Raw genomic sequence first — 24,132 nt, 5'->3', positions numbered from 1 at the left:
TATATCTTTTCAATATCATAGTATCATTATTTCTGTGTTACAAATATTCATATTATCACAGAAGTGCTGGATACAAGTTTATATGAGTCATTGAATCATTCACTCAAGAGATTCCTGCAAAAACGCTGATTCATCCAGTAATGAAACGAGTGAGTCATTGAATCATTCACTCAAGAGATTCCTGCAAAAATGCTGATTCATCCAGTAATGAAACGAGTGAGTCATTGAATCATTCACTCAAGAGATTCCTTCAAAAACGCTGATTCGTCTAGTAATGAAACGAGTGATTCATTGAATCATTCACTCAAGAGATTCCTTCAAAAACGCTGATTCATCTAGTTATGAAACGAGTGAGTTATTGAATCATTCACTCAAGAGATTCCTTCAAAAACGCTGATTCATCCAGTAATGAAACGAGTGAGTTATTGAATCATTCACTCAAGAGATTCCTTCAAAAACGCTGATTCATTTAGTAATGAAACGAGTGAGTTATTGAATCATTCACTCAAGAGATTCCTTCAAAAACACTGATTCATCCAGTAATGAAACGAGTGAGTCATTGAATCCTTCACTCAAGAGATTCCTTCAAAAACGCTGATTCATCCTGTAATGAAACGAGTGAGTTATTGAATCATTCACTCAATCAGATTTGTAAAAATAATTAATTCAGATTAATTTTAAATGAAAAGACTGCAGCAATTAACATTTTGTCAGAAGCTCTAGTAAATTATTTTGTTCAGTTTCAGAATCGTGGGATAATTGTGATCTCGGTTTGAAACAGAAAAAAGAGGAAATACAATCCAAAATATCTCCAAAATTGAACTGAAAATTAAAATAAAGTCCATAAAATAGAGATCATCACAGCATTTTATATTGCTTTTGTTTTTTCAATTTATTGCAACAGATTGTTTTGGCTCAATGTGCTCATGTTTAGTCTACTATTGTCATGTTGTGGATGCTTGTTAATGCTCACAAGTGGCCTCTTGCTGTTTAATTGTATTCTGTGTGTATGTATTTGCGCGTTTGTTGAGATCTTCTCTCTGCTCGGCCTCCTATGCTGTGCTCTGGACTTCCAGTGTTTAGTCTACCTCCCGCCTGTCCGCCTGCGAGTGTTTCTCTCAGGCCTCAGTCCACCCATCCTGCCAGAGCGCCATGTCCTTCTGCTGTGTTTCTGAGATTAGAACCCTCTGCTGTGTTGATTTTGAGTGTGTCGGGCAGATTCGGTCTGGTACACTCAGCAGTTGTCTGGGTCTTTGACCTTTAGTGGGATGTTTGAGAGAGAGTGATTATTTTTAAGTTTCCTTTCATCACTTCTCACACTCCTCGTTGTTATATCTTATAATAATAATTTGTGCGGTTTTGAATTTGACCTTTCAGGAATCCTTTAACTCTTTCCCCGCCATTGATGGAATTTTCCGACTGTGTTTTTTTTCACTGTCATGCTGCGTTCACACCAAACGCGAATAGAGCGTCAAAATCGCGTCAACATTTTGAATCCATTCGCATGTTCACAGCGAATTGGACGCGCACATAAATCGAGCGTTTGAAGCGAAATAGACGCACGTTCAAGCCGCTCCAGGAGAAATATGTCATAAAACACCACTCTGCCTCTCTTCATTTTCATTAAAAAATATATTAAACATTAATAGCCACACAAATGTGGTCCAGGTGACCCCTACATTATCTTCACTGCATGTATATTTAAATATCCTAAAAAATAAAGTTATGAAACTTATCTTTGCCCTCAGTCAAAACCATTTGGCAGACAACAAATTATAGATTCATGACACCAAAGATCGGCCGTTAGATCTACACAAGAGGAATCATATCTCATGTTTAACCACTACAGGACATCCGAGCCAGTGGCAAACGTCAGAAGGACTGGCTGAGGAAAGGCTACTCTCGCTGGGGTTAATGAGTGCTGAGCGCCCGGTGATCGCCTGGATCTCACAACTCCAAAAACACAAGATACATTTTTTTTAAATAGGCGCTCTCTTTATAAATAAACCACAGATTTGAGCTTTAAACAACTACATTTTCACCTGAAAAAGTCTTAAAACTACATTTTGCTCACAATAACAGTAGTATTTTAAAATTGTGTGGGGTTTCTCATCACGTCACTTTACCATGTGACAGTAGCAAGCAGGCTCCTGATTGGTTAACGCGGCGCGAATAGACGGCAAAGTTCAGATTCAAATGCGCGAATGCACAAAAAGCACCAAATAAAATCACTCACGGGTAATGCGCAAGATGGTCGATTCGCGTAATTCGCGCGAATGAGGCGGAATCGCGTCCATCGCGCCGCAGGACCTCCAGACGCACGTCAACGCACCTTTACATTGACTTAACATTGAAATCACTCGCTACAGACGCTCTATTCGCGTTTGGTGTGAACACAGCATTATATGGTAGGGACGCTATAACACATCTTCTGAAAGAGTACAGAATCTTCTGATCAAAACACAGGCGAAGAAGAAGCAGAAACAAGCGAATCATATGTAATCAAATGCATATGTAAAATAACGCGATCATCAACATTAAACCGCAAATAAATCTAATGTAGCTTGATATATTGCATGTTCAGATATTCATACCACAACATATTCTGGGGGCCTTCTCTGAAAATTATCAAAAGTGCTGCCAACTTTTTCCCAAAAAACCCTGGAGGGGAAAGATTTAATAATGGGGGGTTTGTGATGTGTGTGACTAGCTTTGAGTAGAAGTAATTTGGGTGTGTGTTTGCAAATGTTTTAGATGATTTGACCATTTAAAAAACGCCCATACAAGCCTATTCTTCTTCTACTAGTCGAAATGTGTCTGCATGTGGGTGGGGCATTATTGGAACCACTTTTGCCCAGACATTTCACCTTTGACCCCAAATCCTCTTTGTGTTGAAGAGTAAGTGTGATCGATGAGGGCATTATTAGTGAGCCGTCACCCCTGGAGGGTGACCTAAAAAGCCGGGGTATGAGTGCAGGGGGCGGTCAGGGGGTCAGCACTCCACCCCCCTCTGTCTGGAGGACAGGCTTACCCCTCATTTTTCAGACCACAAACACCAAGGGAGAGTTTTCCAATAAGCCCAAGGTATTTTGTGGAAATTAAATTAGGTGTAACACATAGTTTTTCTTCAAAGGGCTAGGAAGTTGATTGATTTCATGGCTCGAGAACAGATTATTAGCAGTGTTTTTATTGCGTGTGACTGTCATGTGTTCGGATTGTGTGTGTTTACATCTGTTTACTTTTATTTCACGCACAGCGGTCGAGTGTTTACGTTGGACTTCAGTGCCATGCGAGTTTGTGACCTGGAGTTTGACCTCGTCAGGCGTCTGTCCACGCCCCCCAGCTCCGAAACCACGCCCGCAGACACAAGCCCCACCCCCAACTGCCTGTCCGTGTGGAAGTACTACTGTAGAGATAACTTTGGCTGGAGGGAATATTCAGAGGTGAGACACCAATCTGACGGCTTCTTTCTCTTCCTTCCTTTTTAATAAGCGACCCGTTAAATATAAGTATGTGTACTATCGTTCAAGTTTGGGCTCTGTAAGACTTTTATTCAGCATTGATGCGTTAAAGAGATATACGTTCTGTCATCATTTACTCAACCTCAAGTTGTTCCAAACCTGTATGAATTTCTTTCCTCTGCTGAACACAAAAGAAGATATTATGAAGAATGTCGGATGGACCCCATTGGCTTTCCATAGTTTTTTCTCCACACTATGGAAGTCAATGGTGTCCAAGGTTTCCATAACAAATATTAAGCAGCACAACTTTTTTTAAATAAGAAGAAGCGTTTCTTTAGCAGCAAATTATGATTTCCTGTGGCACTGAAGACTGGATTAATGGCTTCTACAAATTCATATCTGCATCACAGGAATAAATGGCATCTTAAAATGGATTAAAATAGCAAACGGTTATTTTAAATTACAATAATATTACACAATATTACAGTTTTTTATTAGTTTTTTCAAATAAATGCAGGGTTGGTTAGCAAAAGAGATTCATAAAAAAATAAATAAAAAAAATTATATATATATATATATATATATATATATATATATATATATATATATATATATATATATATAAAAATTTAATCTTTTTTTATGAATCTTATAAATCTTAAATCTTTTTATGAATATATATAATTTGATCGATCCCAAATTTTTAAAAGGGAGTGTATATTTCTTGATTTTTGAAGAATTGTTTTTTAAAAATAAAACCTAAAACAGTTCTCAACAGATTTTGTGAGAATCACATATAAAGTCTTTTTAAATAGAGCTTAGATTGCACACATAAATAGCAGATTTTGTGTGTGTGTGTGTGTTTGGCTCAATGAATGTGCGTGTGACTGTGTTGTGTGTTGTGTCTCAAGTCGAACTGGCTTACACACACGAAAGAAGACGTCCTGTTCTATTCACAAGCGCCTGAAATCAGAACATTGCATAAGCGTTCCTTTGGAAACAAAGCTTTTTATTTCCTGTGAAAATCTCCTATGATGGATACATTGTGACCAGTGCTCCGGATGAATCGTGTGGGAGTCGGGGCGCATTTAAGTGCGCTGTTGTTCTCTCTTTCTCTGTCGATCTCATTTCCTCTCTCTTTCTCCATCTCACAGCCGGTGGTTCGGTTGATTGAGGAGGCGAGCGGCCGAGGTCTGAAGGAGGTCCGCTTCATCACACTGCAGAATCAGTACATCCTGAACATTCGCGAGGGCTTCCAGCAAAATGCTGTTTTCGGCTTCCGCCGGCAGATCAAAAAACGGCCTCTGTTCAGGTCCTCCATCATGCTCACACCTTACCTCCAGTGAGTATCTACCTCTAACAGCTCCAGAGTCTCTTGTTAAACACCCTGACTTCACACTGATTATCCCATAACACCCCGTTTCAGTTAAAAATGGGTTTGTTCTTCAAAGCGGCCAAGAAAAGAGTCCTCTGGATGCGCTCCGAAAGCCCAAGAGAACAAGCGGTTCACTGCTCAGCGAGAACATATCGGACTCTCGGCGAAGGATTTAAATCGTATCTGATTTTAATAGCTTGAAGAGCTGAGTGTGCCTCCAGAACACTTTCCTGAAACATAATATTCCTACTCACTCTAAGCTAGAACATGGGCTGCGCAAAGCTCTGTTATATCTATCATCTGTTGTCAAATGGAGTGCTTATTTACAGGGACAAAGAATAAAATGGAACGCAGCAGATGTAAAAAGGTCGAGAGGGAGGGTTCAGTGGCTTTCTGACCTGTCAGGCTCAGTTTAACGAAAGTCAAATTTCTGGCTAGCTCAGGGTTTGAGTTCTGGCGACATTTTCCTGTCCTGTCTTTCATCTTTTACATCCACTAAGTCACTCAGGCCTGTGAAGGGTCAGAGAGTTATTTTCCCTGTACGTTCCCCTAAAGCTAAATAAAAGCAAACAGCAGTTTTGAATCTTTCCCCCCGTTTTTAATTTTCTCTCAATGGAGTCAATGTGTCCAACCGCAGCCTCCACCCGAGCATTAAATGGATCAGATTCAGGGCTGAGCGAGATACCATTGTAGTGGTTTTTGATAATATTAAGTATATCACAATATGTATTTGCTCTGAAACCAATTTTAAGGACTGAAGCAATTATAGCCAAGTAGATTCAAATTAAAGACATATTTTCTACATTGCTTTGTCATCAGCTAAACATCACGAAGAATAGCGAATCATTTTGGCCGCATTAACACTGCACAAAACCGATTTGGTGACTATATTTGATTTTTTTGGCGCTTACATCCCGCAACCCGTATCTGATATGTGCATTTACACTGTACACTGGCGAAACAGCCTAAGACGTTCTGACCCGGAAAAGGAAGTAAAACGGCGTGATATGCAATGGATGCAGACAAAATGATTATTCAATGTCTTTTCAAAAATCTTTAAAGGTCAGCAAAACATTGCTCTCGTAAGGCGGAGAAAATAAGAGTAGAGCTCTTGTTGCAGCCTGGGCAAATTTAGCAATGTTCCACAGAGTCACAGCCATTATCCACCATCAGACATGCATTGTCACCAGATCTCCACGCTCCGCCCACTCGTACTGATCACCTGCACCCCATCATCACAGACACTTTATAAGCACACTCTCCCTGCACATCATTGTCTGGTCTCGTCACACATACCTTACTCCTTACTCACCTGAGAGCCAATCATCTTCCATCCACGCCTTCCTCGTCTCCAGTTCCTCGTGTTCTCCAATTCTCCGCGAACTACAAACTCTGAAACCCTCAGCTAAGTGACTATCTGAAGTGCTAGTGCTCATCATTGCCTGTGTTCGTGTCTCTGTCCCTTAAGGGTTAGTTCACCCAAAAATGAAAATTCTGTCATTAATGACTTACCCTCATTTCGTTCGACACCCGTCAGACCTCCGTTCATCTTCAGAACACAAATGAAGATATTTTAGTGTAAATCTGATGGCTCTGAAAGGCCTCCATTGGCACAATGCACGGTTCACTCTCAAGACCCTTAAAAGGCACTAAAGACGTCGTTACAAAGTCCATCTCACTACAGTGGTTCTACAATAACTTTATGAATCGGCGATAATAGTTTTTGTGCGCAAAAAAACCCTAAATAACGACTTATATAGTGATGACGATTTCAAAACAAGGCATCATGAAGCTTCGAAGCGTTATGATTCAGTGAGTCGATTCAGCGGTTTGGATCGGCAAATTTCAGCAGTTTGGCGGTTTGACACGCGATCCGAATCATGAATCGACTCACTGATTCATAACGCTTCGAAGCTTCATGAGGCCGTGTTTTGAAATCGTCATCACTATATAAGTCGTTATTTAGGGTTTTTTTGCGCACAAAAATTATTGTCGCCGATTCATAAAGTTATTTTAGAACCACTGTAGTGAGATGGACTTTGTAACGACGTCTTTAGTAGCTTTTAAGGGTCTTGAGAGTGAAAAGTTTATTGTGCCAATGGAGGCCTTTCAGAGCCATCAGATTTCAACTAAAATATCTTAATTTGTGTTCTGAAGATGAACGGAGGTCTTACGGGTGTCGAACGAAATGAGGGGCTGCGTCCCAAATCGCCTACTTATACTACGTCCTAAAAGTATGTACTCTTTTTGTGAAGAAAAAGTACATACTTTTGAGTGTGTAGCAGAAGAGTATGCAAGCTTTGGGACATACTACTCCGTCATCTTTAACGGACTCTGTGCGTCCCGTCACCGTTTAAACTGCCCTGTCAATCATCGTCACAGTTCAAATCCCCCACTTTCAATTTAATTTCCTACCGTATCGGAGAGAAATGTAGACGCACGTTGATCTGCCATTCGTGGGTCTTTAATGCAGAGACTCCTCTCATGTGTTTGCAAAGTTAATGGCCAAACGTATCATTACAAAAGTTCTCAATGCTGCTGCAGGTGAAATATAATGTGGATAATATTGAATAAATATCTTTTCGTCAGGTTAAATACTGATAATTGTTCACTCAAACCACTTTATCTAATCCTCTCCACTTAACCGTCAGACTCGCGTAACCGTCATGTTTGTAGTTTTTTAACACTTTTTATCCGCGTTTGTAGTCTAATCGAATCCTCGTCCATCTCGCAATGGGTTGTGGGCAATATCAGCCGTTAGAGTGCGCATCGATCTGCACTTCGGATTCTGACCGAAAATAGTAAACCATCCGGGAATCTTTGGAATACTCTTTTCAACATACTACGATTTGGGACATACTAATTCTTTTTTCGAATACTATTTAGTACGGATAGTATGCGAATTGGGACGCAGCAAGGGTAAGTAATTAATGACAGAATTTTCATTTTTGGGTGAACTAACCCTTTAATAGACATCCTACGTTTACCTCATCCTCTGCTTCCGCCTGTGTCCTGACACCACCTGAGTGGACGTCATTCGCCTCCGTCCTTTTTTCAATGACGTACGGCTCACATTTACTGGGGAAGATCCGATTCAACCGCTTACATGGCAGACGCAACTGCACGTATCCGAATCATATCGGATTTATTACCACATATGAGTGAGGTCTGAATCCGATCTGAGGATATCAGAATTCATGTGTTTTTTTTCCTGCTTACACGTTCACATGTCATACCTATCTGATCTGTGCCACATGAGAGGGAAAAATCGGAATTGGGTCACTTGAACCATGCGGTGTAAATAATAATAATAATAAACATTTATTTGTATAGCACTTTTCATACATAAAATGCAACTCCAAGTGCTTCACAAGCATAAAAACAAATAATAGGAATGCAAATTCACACGTCAATATAAAAGATTAAACAACAAAAGCAACAGAAGATTCAAAATGTAAAATAAAGAATAAAGAAATTGCAATACAATGTCACCTCAATATCAGCGATGAAACCTTCACACGATGTTATAATTCTGATAAGCAACTTTAAAAAGATATGTCTTAACCCGCCTTTTAAAAATATGAATGCTTGGAGCCTCTTTTACTTCATTCGGTAGAGAATTCCAAATATTTGGAGAATAGTAACTAAAAGAAGCACCACCAGATCGTTTATGATTCACTGTATAATGTGCCAGAAGATTAGCGCTAGAGGATCTCAAACTACGATTTGGAACGTATCTTACCAGACAGTCAGAAATATATAGAGGTGCCAGATTATGCAGTGTTTTATGGGACTCTTAATATATTAAATATATATTAAATACATTTGTATCCACTAATATAACAATATTTATGTACATCTACACTACCTTTCAGAAGTTTGCAGTCAGTATTTTTTAGTTTTTAAAGAAATTAATACTTTTATTCTGCGATGACAATTCAATTGATCAAAAGTGACATTTATAATGTTACAAAAAATTTCTGTTTCAAATAGTGCTGTCAAACCAATGATGAATTGTGATTTTAAATACATTTTTTATTAATTTTATATATTATATATATATATATATATATATATATAATGTATATAGTGTGTGTGTGTGTGTGTGTGTGTGTGTGTATATGCAATTAATCGATTTGGCAGCACAAGTTTCAAATAAATGCTGTTCATTTGCAATAAAATTAAGCAATATTTAGCAAAAATAGTTTCTTGAGCAGCAAATCCTCATATTAGAATGATTTGTGAAGGATCATGTGACACTGAACACTGGAGTAATGATGCTGAAAATGCAGCTTTGATCACAGAAATAAATTACATTTTACAATATATTCACATAGAGAACAGTTCTGTTAAATTCTAATAATATTCCACAGTTTTTACTGTATTTTTGATCAAATAAATGCAGCCTTGGTGAGCAGAAGAGACTTTCAAAGACATGTCGTGGGAGTTTGACCTGATTCATGAAAATAAACCGAACTCACCAACACGTTTTTATGCCATTAATGTTTAAATCAGACATGCCATCCATCTTAACGCTCTCACACTTTCACGCCGCAAGACAAGCAGGGAATGTCATGTCATTCCCATCAATCTGCTCCTGTTGTCAGATAGAGGCGACTGCAAGGCCAGCCGAGCCATCTAACGGGTCCTGCAGCGTCAGGAACACACTGTCCCGAGCACAGGGGTGGAACTCATTACTGCGATTGACAATTTGGCCGAACCGCTGCCTGAGTTAATGCTCCGCAAGCGGCATAAATCACCCTCTCATTCACACACAGACACTCTTTACAAACAGAGCCTTTCCCAAAAGTGTTTGCTTATCTCTTCAAAATGATTGCCCTCGTTTCTTTCCATTCGCTTTCCCACAATGCCTCGCAACAGTTGAATTCCTGCAGTTCTTGCAGCAGGAAGCAAGACGACAGAGGAAGGTAGCGCTAGATAAAAGTTAAAGGATGACTCATAAGGTAGTGTGGAGGGAGATAGCGTTCACCTGCTAGATATCAAGGGCCGTGTTGAGTCACGGGACTGAGCCCTGACCTTTATCTAACCACGACCTCAAGACTCTCATAAACATATGCTTGAGTTTAAATTCAACTTTCTCCCAGTTTTTCTCTTGTGAGATAATAATGCAGTGCAGTAACTACACTTAAGTCATTTCAGTAGACATTAAATTCATCTGTTTTGTTTTTATTCACAGAGTTCTACGTATTTCATCATTTAGGGACAAATTTACTAACAGCTAGCGTCAGCGCAAACCCTCTTTGTTTGTTTATTTGTTCAGATTTTCAGAAATTCATTGTTGACACAGGCATAAAAAATACATCTTATCAGACAATACTGTATACCCACTTACATAAAGCACATGAAACACACATTTGTCCCCATTACGACACTATATATATATATATATATATACGGGTGTCTATTTACACCAAGTGCAAATATCGCGCCTTGTTGGCAAGTGCTATTCACATTAGCTCCGCCTAACAATGCCTGGTTGGGCCAAATAAGATTAAAAAAAGATGTGTATCTCAAAGTCTTCAGGGCGTAGTCAGTAAAGCGTAAGGATCAAGGTTTCGACGCAAGCGACCCGGGTTCGAATCCACCTTTTGCAGAGCTCGCTCTTCTCTCTTTTCCCATCACATATCACATCAGAAAGGCATTTACTGTCAATAAAAATTAAGAAAATGTTCTAAAAGTGGAAATAAAGAGCCCAACGAATTGGTTATAATAATAATAAAAGCATTTATTGAGTAGGATTAGGGGTCGGTGTAGGGAGGGCTTTTATTGTCCCATTAAGGCGGCAGCCATTTCATAATTTTAATAAATATAATCTTTACACTCCATGTTATTATTGCATCTTGTTAATGTACAACAATACTGATGTGCAAATAGTATGTATCAGTCAAAATAAAGTATAAATAGCATGTAATTACTGTTTGCACATATTGCAAAGAACTGCTTTTACATGGTGTAAATAGAATATATCACTATTTCACTTAGTGTAAATAGCATCTATTGTTTTACAATTTAATTCTTGATATTAGTAGTTCGCATTTTTACTAGTAACAAAGTGAGGTAACACTTTATTTTACAGTGTCCTTATGTGACTTACTTATGTACTTACTCCAGTAGTAACAGTAAATTATGCGTAATTACATGCAAATAACCCTAGATCAAACCCTATAGTAAGTTCATGTAGTTAATTAATATTACTCAGTACCTAAATATATGATGACACTGTAACAATGACACCTTAAAATAAAGTGTAACAAAAGTAATTATTGATATAAAAAATTATGTAAAAAATAAATTCTTGATATCAACAATTGAATTTGAATGGCAGCCTATGGTGAAAATACAATTACAGATATCAAGAATTATAGTTTTTACCAGTTGAAATGTAATTCTTGTGATGACGTCATTGTTGATATCAAGAATTAGCATTTTAACTAGTGAAAATGTAATTGTTGCTATCAAGAAGTCATCCTGCGAATGACTAAAAGTCAGAACGGCTTGCCATATCGGTGCTTTTATGGAATTGTCCTGTTTAGTCAATCTGGCCCTTAATCTCTTAATAACACCCTGTTTTCCTCTCTTCAATAGGACTCTCGGTGGCCTTTCCTCTACATTTCTCTCCTCCCTGGAAAGTTCTGGAAACCAGCCTCTCTCTCCGACGTCAAGCACTCCCTCCAAAGTGTACCCTGAGACCTGGTTACCCATGAACACCAGCCAGGACTTCCTGCAGGTGCCCGTGTCCCGGGAAGACCGCAGCTACCGGACCGTTTACAGCCTCTTCCACAAGACCGTGTCTGAGACCAAGTTCCGCATCCTGAAGATCCTCCGTGTCCAAAACCCCTTCCTCTGGGAGAAGTACAAAAGGTGTGGTTGGAGATTCTCAAACAATCCTTTGTGCAAAGTTGTTTAGACTGTGTATCCGGTGCCAAAGCAGTGTTTAGATTACGGACTGGTTGAAGACAGACGATAAAAGGTTAGCAGGACAGATCTGTGTCTCCGAAAAAACGTCTGTGAAGTGAACCGATCATCCCCACCCCTGCACAAGGCTTTGATGTTTGCGTTCACGCTGCTAGGTGTCAACCACACTAACGGTTCTTACTACGTTTATGTTGGTCGGAAACAGATGTGTTTTTGTGGTAGGTCCGGGAGGTGAACTCAGCGTGTGAAATGTGTAACATGTAGAGAGGAAGTGAGTGAGTGAGAGAGAGAGGAAAGGGTGCTAGGTGAGGCATTGGTGTACTTTTAATAAGATATTGTCATGGAAATACGGTTTGGCCCCCCCTTAGCTGCGCACGACAGCTCACAGAAAGGGATGAGTCAGGAAGAAACAGTTACGGCTGACTCATGAGGTGTGTTTATCTTAAGCATGCGACCGATTAGATTAATCCTTGCATATTTCTGTCTTGTAATGCATTGCCGTATTACAGTAGACATGTTTGTAATAATAATGGGATGGGATGACGGATTAAGTATTAAATCCTGGTAGTCTAGCATAGATTTTCAAGCCAAGGATCCTTAAATATAACGACTCCCTTATTAAAATAGAAAGGCAGCTACATATTGTAATGCATTGACAGTATAAAGACAGCATGTTGTCCCCCTAATAGTCGACTAAACGTTAGTCGACAGGAAGAGGCTTAGTTGACCAAATTGTAATTAGTAGGTTAGTCACAGGAAAAAAAACCCCCCAGAGGAATTGGTGAAGTAACACCGTCCGTGACGGACAGATTGTTAACACGGCTGTTCCTGTGCTAATTATGTTGGTTTGTCTAACAGTCATGGACCATGGCTTATCATTTGAAACATGTAAGGGCCGGTTCGCACTGAACTCGTTTTTGCTGTTAAAAGCGTGAGATGCAGACCAGAATGAAAAAAAAGCACAGAACTTATTTTAACTTGAGCGTATCGTGTGTGAGACGCTGTAAAAGACGTGAACGCAACAGCTAATGACGTCCGTCTATACTGTAAACAATATTGTTAATTTAACTTAAAATTTTGAGTTCATACAATTACAAGCCTAACGTTAGCCACTTCATACTAACAATGTTAGCCTAGCGCTATTATTAAGCACATTGCATTTTTCGTCAGACACAGGCGCGCTTGAGCACTTAATTTATATTTTAAATGCTTATTTGATTATTGTGGTTTTAGTATTTCTTTGTAATGTAGAATAATGTTATATATAATACTCTTTTTCAGTCTTGAAACTGAAAGCATTTTCCGAAGCCACTCCCCAAGTATATATTTAATTCAATTCATATTATAAACGTCTGACTAGCCGACTAATGGCTTAAATGAGCGACTACTAGTCGACTAGAAAAATCTGTAACACTTTAGGTTAGGGTCCAATTCTAACTAGTTGCTTATTAGCCAGCATATTACTAGAATATTGTTTGTTTATTAGTACTTATAAAGCCTTATTCTGCATCCCTTAATCTAAACTTAACAACTACCTTAATAACTATTAATAAGCAGTAATCAGGAGTTATTGAGGCAAAAGTTGTAGTTAATAGTGAGAATTGGACCCTAAACTAAAGTGTGACATGTCGTGGGCAGCTCTATTGTTTCCAAAACCTACATAAAAATAGCATTTAAATAGTCATTGTACTGAAGACCAATCAAATTATTTTTTTCTGGACAATATTTACTTTGTATTAAGTTCACACACAGCGTATATTTTTCTCTCTAATGACTATTAAAGGAAAGGGACAATTACATATGCATTTTTCACAAAATGACACCATGAATTATTATTATTTTTCTATTAAAAACTAGAACCATTAATAGAATACGGACCAATGAAATGCTTGTATTGTAAAAACAGTAGAATAGAATATTTGCATGATTTTTGACTTTTACTTAAAACAGTAAAGGGTCGCACTTTAGATTAGGGTCCAATTCTCACAATTAACTATGAATTTTGCCTCAGTAAACTCCAAATTACTGCTTCTTAATAGTTAGTAAGGTAGTTGTTAAGTTTAGATTAAGGGATGCAGAATAAGGCATTAATATGTGCTTTATAAGTACTAATAAACAGCCAATATCCGGGTAATATGCTAATGAACAACTAGTTAATAGTGAGAATTGGAGAAGTGTTTCCCAGTAATGTTATTAATTTCTGTAAAACATTAAACACTCAAACAATCTTTTATTCTAGCCAAGAACCGTCCACTTAGACAGGCTCAATAAGCAAAACATCCCTGTGTGGTTTAGCTTGGCTTTTCTGGGATGAGTAGATGTGAAATGCTATATATGGCTGAGAGCTGAATGCGCAGGTGTGGATGTGTTATTTACGTGCTTCTACGTGTCTCGAACAAAACTCTTGAATATCATTCAAAGATTCAATGCAGTGAACCTCTCAAAGTCCAGCAATTAGTTCTTCCTTGCGAGCAGCTATTGTAGGAGCCTGGGAAAGAGAGCTGAAGGAATAAAGGTTGTGTGTTCATTCATATGCCTGTGCAGGTGAAGATCTTTTGTGCTATAGTTCTGAGTGTTTCCAGGGTGTTGGCCAGCGAGAGAATGTCACTGGGTAAGCATGAAAGAGGATTTGTTTGCATCAGTAAAAGCAAGAACAAAACCGACTGATGGCGGAGTGGCTTGGCGTAAAAGAGCTTAAAGGAGATGAAAGGAGAAGCTGAAACAACACGAGTGATGACTTCACTGACGCATACCGAGTCAGTGCTCGATGATTGTGGCCGTAGGGTCGTATAAGGTCAGATAGGGCCAGGCGGTGTCACAGCGAGCACTGCTGATCAGAGAGTTTGTCTCAGCCAGGCTGACCTCGCGTCCCCTCCGCCCATGACAATACAGGCGCAGACCGGGCTAATGGAGCTCTGTTGCTGACTGGGTTCACTCGGGTCCTTGGCGCTCATCTGTTCATTCACCCTTTCTGTACCCTCTCGCTTCTCTGTTTCCATTTGACCAGATGACAAGCTCGCTGGAGTTGGCTAGTGGTCTTGTTTTTGTGCAAGGACAGCTGCCGTGCTCTAACTGAAGGTTTTCTAGAAGTAATTGTTGACATCGGGGTTCAAAATGAAAATGCCAATGGCGTATGAATTGAGCACGTTGTTTACTAGCCTTGAAGTTGTAAAGCAGGGGGCGGCGTTTTTGTATGGCAAAGTACAGAGGACAAAACGGGAAATAATCACGCTGTTGGTTCATTCTGTCGCGTTGAGTTGGAAGACATTTCAGCTTTGAAAAGCATTTTTCAAATGTAAAGCACAGAAGACATCAATCAAAAATCACAGCCAATCAGAAGAGCGTGTGGGCGGGCTCTCTCGCCAAGCTTGCATTCACAGTGTACATGATCGAAATCCTAAATGACCATTTTAACATTATTAAAAACACATACTGAATGAGTTTTTAATCAAACAATACACTTGTTTGTTCACCTTGAGTTTACAGTTTGAACATTGTTGTTTCCTGTCATTTATTTTCAAGAGATGGGGTGAATTAGCCTATCATTGTTGCTTTTAGTCTTTAAAGGTCACAAAAAAATTATATTTAAACTCACATTGAATGCTACTAGTGCTGTCAATCGATTAATCGTGATTAATCGCATCCAAAATAAAAGTTTGTGTTTGCATAATATATGTGTTTGTACTGTGTATAATTATGTATTATTTTAATACACACACATACGTGTATATATTTCAGAAATATTTGCATGTATATACTGTAAATATATTTATATAATTTATATTATATATAAATATTTAAAAAAAATCTTAAATATATACATGCATCGTGTGTGTATTTATATATACATAATAATTATACACAGTATAACCACACACACACACACACACATATATTATGTAAACACAAACTTTTATTTTAGATGCGATTAATCACGATTAATCGATTTGTGAATCGTCGGCTGGTTACTAGGCTACAAAAAATATAGAAAAGATCTATTTTCTTGTGTGTCGCATCGCATTTGGTTTGGACATTGTTGTTGTTGTTTTCTGTGCATTACGATTGCATTCTTTTAGTAGGTTTTGTCCACATTTTGTTTAGATATAATATGATTACTTGGGAATGTCATTGTTGTATGGCCAGAAGTAATCATGCCTAGGCTTTTGTGAAACACCGCCACTGTTGTAACGGGAAAGGAATACGTTTTCCCTTGCGTAATTAATAACGGCGTTAAATGTAATCTTAAGTAAATCTCAAAATATCCATTTTCAGATTATGCATTATAATGCCTAAATTCACTTGCAGCAATGATTGATTGTAGTTTTTAGTGTTTTATTGGTGTATTTCGATGTTTATTATCGGCCAGGCGCTATTACGCATTCTGAAAGAGTACAGAAACTCCTGATCAAAACACATGCGAAGAAGAAGCAGAAACAAGTGATATCATATTTAATCATGTATTATGTAAAAAAAACATTAAACAGCATATAAATCAAAACTGTCTAATGTCACTGAATGAGATGTCGACCCAGGACGAGCTCTAGGACTGTGAAGCTTTGAGGTGTTGATGGACTCGATCGACTTGTTCTGAATCTGATCCAGACGTAGTCTTGACAAAAACATGATTTTCTTGGGTTTTTGCTCAAAATGTAGCTTTTTTTATGTAACATATTCAAGTGTTCTTGCATGAAGTTAAAATAAAACAGGTTTAAAAGCAGTTCTTTCGATATATTGCATGTTCAGATATTCATACAACAAAATATTCTGGGGGTCTTTATACTTCTGTTGAAATGATCAAAAATGCTGGCGGGGAAAGAGTTAATAATGCATCCCTAGTCTCATTTAGATGTCCTAGATAAACTTATAAAAGACGGTTGTGACAGATGTTTTCTTTAGTTGATGGTTTGCATGTTTTTAATTTTAATCGGTCATCTACTATTGTCCTTTCAGTGTAATGAAAACCATGTATTGTGTTGCGGTTCTTAACAAAGTTACCGGCCAACTGTTTTGAATCCTTTGTCTGTTCAGTCTGTGCTTTGTCCTATTATTTGTTTCATCGATGTCTAATTGAAATGTCTGTTTCTCCTTCTCTCTACAGGAAGAAGGAGTACATGTCACGGCGCATGTCAGAGATGGACCGCATGCTGAACGAACGTCACCTGTTCCACGGCACGTCCCAGGATGTGGTGGAGGGCATCTGCAAGCACAACTTTGACCCACGTGTGTGTGGCAAGCACGCCACCATGTTCGGCCAAGGCAGCTACTTCGCGCGCAAGGCTGTCTATTCCCACAACTTCTCCAAGCGCTCGCCCCGTGGCGTGCACTACATGTTCCTGGCCAAAGTGTTGACGGGCAAGTTCACAGTGGGCAACCCTTCCATGCGCAGACCACCCCCCCTGAATCCAAGAGACGCCTCCAGCGACCTATTTGACTCCTGCGTGGACAACTGGATGGACCCACAGATCTTTGTCATCTTCAATGATGATCAGAGTTATCCATACTTCATCATTCAGTATGAAGAGGTGAGCAATACAGTGGCTATTTGAAGAGCGCCGCACATCTGGAGACTTGAGACTCGCGCGCACGTCCGGCCAGTTCGAAAGGAGACGGAAGTGGTTGTGCGCCCGGCACTCTGAAGGGAACTCATGGATCATACGGGATACATTTGGATATGGTTCCCACCCTCAATCCTGTGCGAGAGGGTTTCTGTGTGACCTTTCAGTGCCCGTCTCCTTATACCCCTGTGAATACAAATGGGGATCGCGTGTATGTTTGTGTGGCGTCCCTCCTCCGTGCTGGACAGTTTAGTGTGTGAATCGTGTGTGTGCGGACGAGTGTCTCTGCTACGGCTTCCTTGGATGACCACTGGGACATGCTTTAGTAGAAAAACCGTGGATTGCTTGCCACTCGGACTCCACATTCTTATTCTTTTTTTCCCATTGCTGCCATTCACGTTCCATACTTGCTATTTGTTCGAAGTTGTAAATATGTTCTCCTTGTTTATATTTGAACTGTGTGCCTTTTGTTCATAAATAAATTGTTTATTTATGTTAGTCAATGTAACAAGTAAATAAAAACAATTTAAAGAGAATGTAACTGACGTGACGCTGGTGTTCGTTTCTATGAAAAAAACCTATACCGAATGTTTTTAAAGGGGTGGTTCCGTGTTTTTGTTTTTTTCTAGGCTTGGTTGTGTTTATGGGGCGCAGTATAACATGTCTTAATACTTCTTTTTTTAAAAACGCCGTATTTTTCTTATATTTTACCTTTATTCCACACCGCTGTCTCCACTGTCCTTTGAACGGCTCGTTTGCTTCCTACATCCCTCCGAAAAACGCAATGGTCTTAGATTGGTTAGATGGCCAAATATAGTTTGTAGTTCTGCAACAGCTCTCTCTCTTTCGTAATGACTGCGACGTGGCAACGCCCACCTTGTTGCGTGTTCGCGGGGGCAGTGTTTATGTTAATAGCAAGGGTTTATGATGTCACCAACACGGGAAGAAGCTTGTTGTAGTCCAAACCGGTTGTTTTTGTAGGCAATAAACTGCCATAACTTTAAAAGACAATATCTCCGTTTGCATTGAACTTTCAGTGCTGTAACTTTGCAGATCTCAAGCAGCAACATTACACACTAACTAAAGTTAAAAAAGTGAAATCGCATGCAACCAGCCCTTTAAATTACATTTAGTTCATACTAAGTATACTACAAATTCATTCATTTTTAAATTTGACATTTCTAATCTAATAATTCACATGACGTCGTTACATGGGCGGAGCCTATGTGAAAATGAAAACCGAGTTAGATGGAGTTTGCAACACAATATTAAAGGCATTGAGAGGGAAAAGTCAGTGTTAGACTAAGCTGGTCTTTTCATCAGGGAAGTGAAAGGGAATTAAGTCAGACTAAAATGCTAACATTTCACGGCAGGGATTTAACTGGTACAGAATGGCTCACTCTTATCAACCAACCCAGATTTGATTATTCTTTAAGCTCTGAATGAAAAATCTCTCTCTCTTACCCTTTCTTTCCAGAGGACTCTGGGTTCCTAAGCTCCATGCTTAATGAATCCCAGGGTACTAGAAAGAGAAAGGAGGCTGCCAGGGAACACCCTCCCCACCCTGGAGCCGGCCAGTTTAGGAAACAACAGGTTTCTCGAAGTCTCTGCTGATATGCCTAATCACACGCTACCCAACCCCTAATCCAAGCCCTGCTTGACAAACAGCTCTGGAAGCCATACAAAAGCCAGGTGCTGTTTATCTGCCGTTGTGGAATTATCACCGGCTCCTATCATTTTGTGCCCTGGGGGGGCAAAGGACAGTCAGTAGAGAGAAGACAAGGAGGGCGTCCCCTCAAGGGAAGGCACTGATGTGACCCTGTAAACAGGAACTTAAAGGGGTCCTTTTATGCTTTTTCAACTTTAGTTAGTGTGTAATGTTACTGTTACAAGATCTGCAAGGTTTCAAAGCTCAAAGTCCACTCCAAAGGGAGATATTTGATTTAACAGAATCCGCTTTTCAAGAACTACAATGAACAGCTCGTTTGGACTACAATGTCATAAAGATAGTTTTTGAAGAAGACAGTGTTTTTTACAAAACTCATTTGTTTTACCTTCAAGGTTGACAAACTTGGATTGGGTAAAATGTAATTTAAAGACTGTTACTGAACATTATAACTCCAACATTTGAGAGCATGGAGAACAACCATCTTACAGCAGCTCTCACTTTTGTAAGATGGTTCCAGGCTCCTTCGGAAAATTAGCCATGGTTTTGTGATCAATTATAACATTGTATCTATATTGTATAAGAAAATTGCTAAAAACGTACCACTCTGAAATGCTTGCTTGCAAAGTCCGTGCATGAAATCTGCACGAATCCTCTTGTTCGTTAACATTGTCAGGGTCTGAATCAGGCTTGAATTGGTTTGAAATTGACGCCATCGTTAATATTTACACTAGAGAAGAACTCGCAGTTATGGAGGTGCAGGACAGCTAACCGATCACAACACACTAGGCCAGCTAACCGATCACAACACACTGGGCCAGCTAACCGATCACAACACACTGGGCCAGCTAACCGATCACAACACACTGGGCCAGCTAACCGATCACAACACACTGGGCCAGCTAACCGATCACAACACACTGGGCCAGCTAACTGATCACAACACACTGGGCCAGCTAACTGATCACAACACACTGGGCCAGCTAACCGATCACAACACACTGGGCCAGCTAACCGATCACAACACACTGGGCCAGCTAACCGATCACAACACACTGGGCCAGCTAACTGATCACAACACACTGGGCCAGCTAACTGATCACAACACACTGGGCCAGCTAACTGATCACAACACACTGGGCCAGCTAACTGATCACAACACACTGGGCCAGCTAACTGATCACAACACACTGGGCCAGCTAACTGATCACAACACACTGGGCCAGCTAACCGATCACAACACACTGGGCCAGCTAACTGATCACAACACACTGGGCCAGCTAACCGATCACAACACACTGGGCCAGTTAACCGATCACAACACACTGGGCCAGCTAACCGATCACAACACACTGGGCCAGCTAACCGATCACAACACACTGGGCCAGCTAACCGATCACAACACAGCACATTTCGGAAGGAGGGGCTTCATCGAAATTGGTGTGTTCGAGCCAGACTGGGGAGAGAGGAGCTGTAAAATATGTGAAAAATAATGTGTTTTTTGAACAATCAAGCATGAAAACATTCTAGGACACCCCAAAAAACGAAATCAAGACTTCATAAAAGGGCATAATAGGACCCCTTTAAGGAATTAGCAGTCAAGTCTGTTACCCTTCCTCTCTCTCCACTAACCGTTCCCTTTCTCCCTGACCTTTCTCCCCTAAAGCCCGTGTTTCTAAAGGCCATGAAGAACCGCAATCAAAGACGTGAGTCCTTGGGCACAACTTTAGATTGCTTGCCAGACATCCACTGGATGACAAGAAGCAGTCGCTCTCCCGACAATGCTTCCTAGTTACCAGATTGCTAAATAATTGCTAAATCTCGCATCGGAGAGAGACATGTTTGTTTAAGGTGTGTCTGGAAGAGACGGGCAAAGAATGTGCGTGATTTCAGATGTTTGACTTCTTATGTTGATTTCAAATATTTGACTTCTTGTTTGCTTCTTAGAGGAGGGTTAGGCTCGGGGGGGAACCAGAACGAGCTCACAGAGAGAGCTCTATGATGCTTGAATCCCCGTACTTCCTGCTCAACCCAGTTCCATATTGCTCCAATGACGCCCAGCTGCAACCAATGAACATTCCAGCTCACTTTTTTCATCATTTCAAATTTCTGCCATAAGCCCTTAAGAGCAACAGGGGCGGACCAAATATGGGAAGGAGATTGTGCCCTGAACTCAGCTTGACCTTAAAACCACCCCTTGCTCTGCATGACCTCTGCTTTCTGCCCTGAAGAAGGGGGCTTTAACGGACAGTTTTCCATGCGTGGTCAAGCTCAGGATTTTCCTCCTGGATTTCTTCTTTGCACGCTTCCAATTCATACTGCAATCTCGTTTTCTTTTTATCTATCACCCTTTTCCTCTGTTTTTATCTCTTTTTCTTCTTAAGGGGAAAGAGCATTCTGAAGGGCTTGGCAGTTTGAAGGAGCAATCAAGTCGTTCTTTCACTTTTCTTCGTCTACCTGTCCTTGTCCGTTTCTTAATTGGATTTTCGAGTAGGTCAGGAAGTAGATAGGGGGAGCAGGGAGGTTAGAAGCAAGGTTATCCAGGAATGGACTCATTTGCAGGGAAGAAACTTGATAGGATGAATATATAGCGGCTCTATCTTGAGGCCAACAGGTTATCAAGTCCAGAGCTCTGCTTCCATTTCCCCGCTCACGAACACACGCTTCAGTAAATCTTGGCTGTTGTGGAATACATGCGAATGAACTGCTTACTCGGTAGGTTAGCTGTCCTGAAACATTATTGCGTTCATGATTAGCACTGTTTCAACCTCTATTGACAGTCTGTGCTTTCAGTTGGTTCTGTTCTCTCAGAAAATCTCCATCTGGAGGATTAGGGTGGGAGGCAAGGCAAGGACGGGGGGGGGGAGAACAGGAAGGAGGTGGATGAGCGAGGCTCATTGCTAGTCCAGGTGAAGCAAATGTGAGGAGGCTGAAGAGATCTCAGCCTGTGTTTAATGCCTGATGGATTTGAACACAACTGCAATCTCGGGATTGAGACTAAAGGCGTCCGCTTAGCGTTCAGATTGGCATTTTTATCACAGGGATACGTTCACAACCTGATTGGTCGACTTTTCTTCCGTATATTTTGTGACGGAACTTACCGAACACCCGAATCAATGCTGTGTGCGGCTAAATGCGTTCGTTGTATGTGCGTAGCTGCATTTGATGGTATTTCGACCATCTGAAAACTCACAAAGATCTTAAAAAGTGTGTAAAGGAGTCAAAAGAGCGTCAGGAATCCCTCCGTCACACACACAAACCAAGATCTGCTGCGAGGAGACGCGGTTCTGACGCCTGTATTGAAATGTGATGGGCAACATCACGACTATAATGAGAAAAAACAGGTGTGCTTGAGCATTCGGTCATTTTAAGGGTCGCATCGTCCGTTTTTTTGTTTGTTTACATGTCTTTGGTCCGTGTTGCGTTCATATTTAATTCGAATCGCACCAGAGTTTGTTTGGAAACGGACCGAGACTCGGTCTACCAGAGTTCGGATGGCAGCGTTCACACTTATTCAAATGAACCGCACTAATAGAGCAATCGCACCAGGGTTCATTTTAATCCAACCAAACATGCCAAGTGTGAACACACCCTAAAGGCTTTTATGATCACATAAGCAGAGTGTAGTTTTATTCTCAGGGTGCATGTTATTTGCTCCCTTATGTCTGAAGCACTAAGCAGGCCAGATGGAACGACAACGGAAAAAAATCATAAAACGCCTACCTCCAGGAAGGCAGCCCTGCCTGTACATCATCATGAGCACTTGGTTCATGGTTGGGCATGGGTTGTTGGTTGTGACAAGCCCCCTGGTACCATTTCCTGACTGGAGCGATGGGAGGTTCTGGAATATGCTGGGTGCCCAGAGGAAGGGTAAAAAAGAGGGGGGAGGTGTGAAGCCATGGGCAGCGTACGTGCCGCACAGCTTGAGACTGGTGCTGGAGGTGGAGACAAAAGGAACAGGATGCTGAGCCCTGCAGGAATGCATACGCCCCGGCAGTATGTGCACAACACTCATCCATTCTGCCCATGACCATGCTGGAAAAGAGAGAGAGAGATAGGCGGAGAGAAAGAAATAAGATGGACACTGAGAGGGCAGGGAGGAACTGCATTGGGTTTAAAAGAACTTGGCGCATCTCTCGTACAGGAAATGATCTCTGCAGATAAAATTGCAGGGTAGAGTCGACTCTTGCATCACAGTTATCACAAGAATCAGGGCTGATCAACATGCCAGCAATGTGAATCATGGGACATTTGCATTTTGCATTTGAAAAAACAAAAACAAAGTAAGTACCTGATTAACAGAGAGTGAATTAAAAGGCCACATGAAAACACGTCACACTAAATACACACACAATAAATCATTCGGAAATGCACATCTGTGTAAATACAAACTCTTTAGAGCCATACTTTTCTCCTAGTCAAATATTTGGACGCAGCTGCTCATTCCTTGATTATTACTATTGTCCCCATTTTAGTAATAGTGGTATTAAGATGGCAACTTCAAGCACATTCACCAAAGAAGAATAAAATAAATAAATATAAATAAAACTAAATAAAAATAAAACCTCTTTGAAGTTGCAACCCTTTGCCTTGATAACGCTTTGCACACATATGAGGAAGCCACCGGGGATGCTTTTCAAAGTCTTGAATTCCCTGTGTGCTGAACACATGTTGGCGGTGTTTCCTTCCCTATCCGTTCCAATTCATCCATTAAGTTTTGTAAAGAATTTCACACAGAGAACTTATATTTGATTGCAGAACTAATTTGAAGTGTGTTTGGACTAGCATTTTCCCATGCGTTTACATCAAAGTCCCTCAAAGACAAATCGTTTCACTCAGCGGCCATCTTTGAAACTCCTCTCGGGCGTGCAGCTCCGATTACTTATGAAAGGGGAAACATCAAATTCTCCAAAATTGTTCGCCAAGCTTACGATTAAACGTCATATTTGAAATCACAGATGAAATCTGACAACAACTGTCTCATAAATTATGTTAATAAATGCTCAAATCATGACAAAAATCTGAATTTTTCAGCCTGGACAAAGCTAATGCACAATCCTAACACTGCATTTTTCTAGAAACCGGAGCTTCTAACGGCAGCTGCAGTGACGCGATGACTTCACTAATCAATGATTGGCT

General features: G+C 40.3%; 1 protein-coding gene across 1 annotated transcript in view; it reads left to right on the top strand.

Annotated features, from left to right (window-relative positions):
* tiparp (TCDD-inducible poly(ADP-ribose) polymerase) overlaps positions 1-18,328 on the top strand; it is a 38,022-nt gene extending 19,694 nt beyond the window's left edge. The window contains exons 3-6 of the mRNA XM_079824725.1: positions 3,257-3,443; positions 4,616-4,803; positions 11,443-11,718; positions 16,871-18,328. Of these exons, the coding sequence (XP_079680851.1) occupies positions 3,257-3,443; positions 4,616-4,803; positions 11,443-11,718; positions 16,871-17,318 (1,099 nt within the window). The 3' untranslated portion in view covers positions 17,319-18,328. The remainder of the gene's footprint in view (positions 1-3,256; positions 3,444-4,615; positions 4,804-11,442; positions 11,719-16,870) is intronic.
* Positions 18,329-24,132: the final 5,804 nt, after the last annotated feature.

This window comes from Gobio gobio, assembly GCF_949357685.1.
Source record: "Gobio gobio genome assembly, chromosome: 9".
In the NCBI taxonomy this organism is placed as follows: Eukaryota; Metazoa; Chordata; class Actinopteri; order Cypriniformes; family Gobionidae; genus Gobio; species Gobio gobio.
The sequence above is the reverse complement of the archived record's forward strand: the minus strand, read 5'-3'. Positions and strand labels throughout refer to the sequence as shown.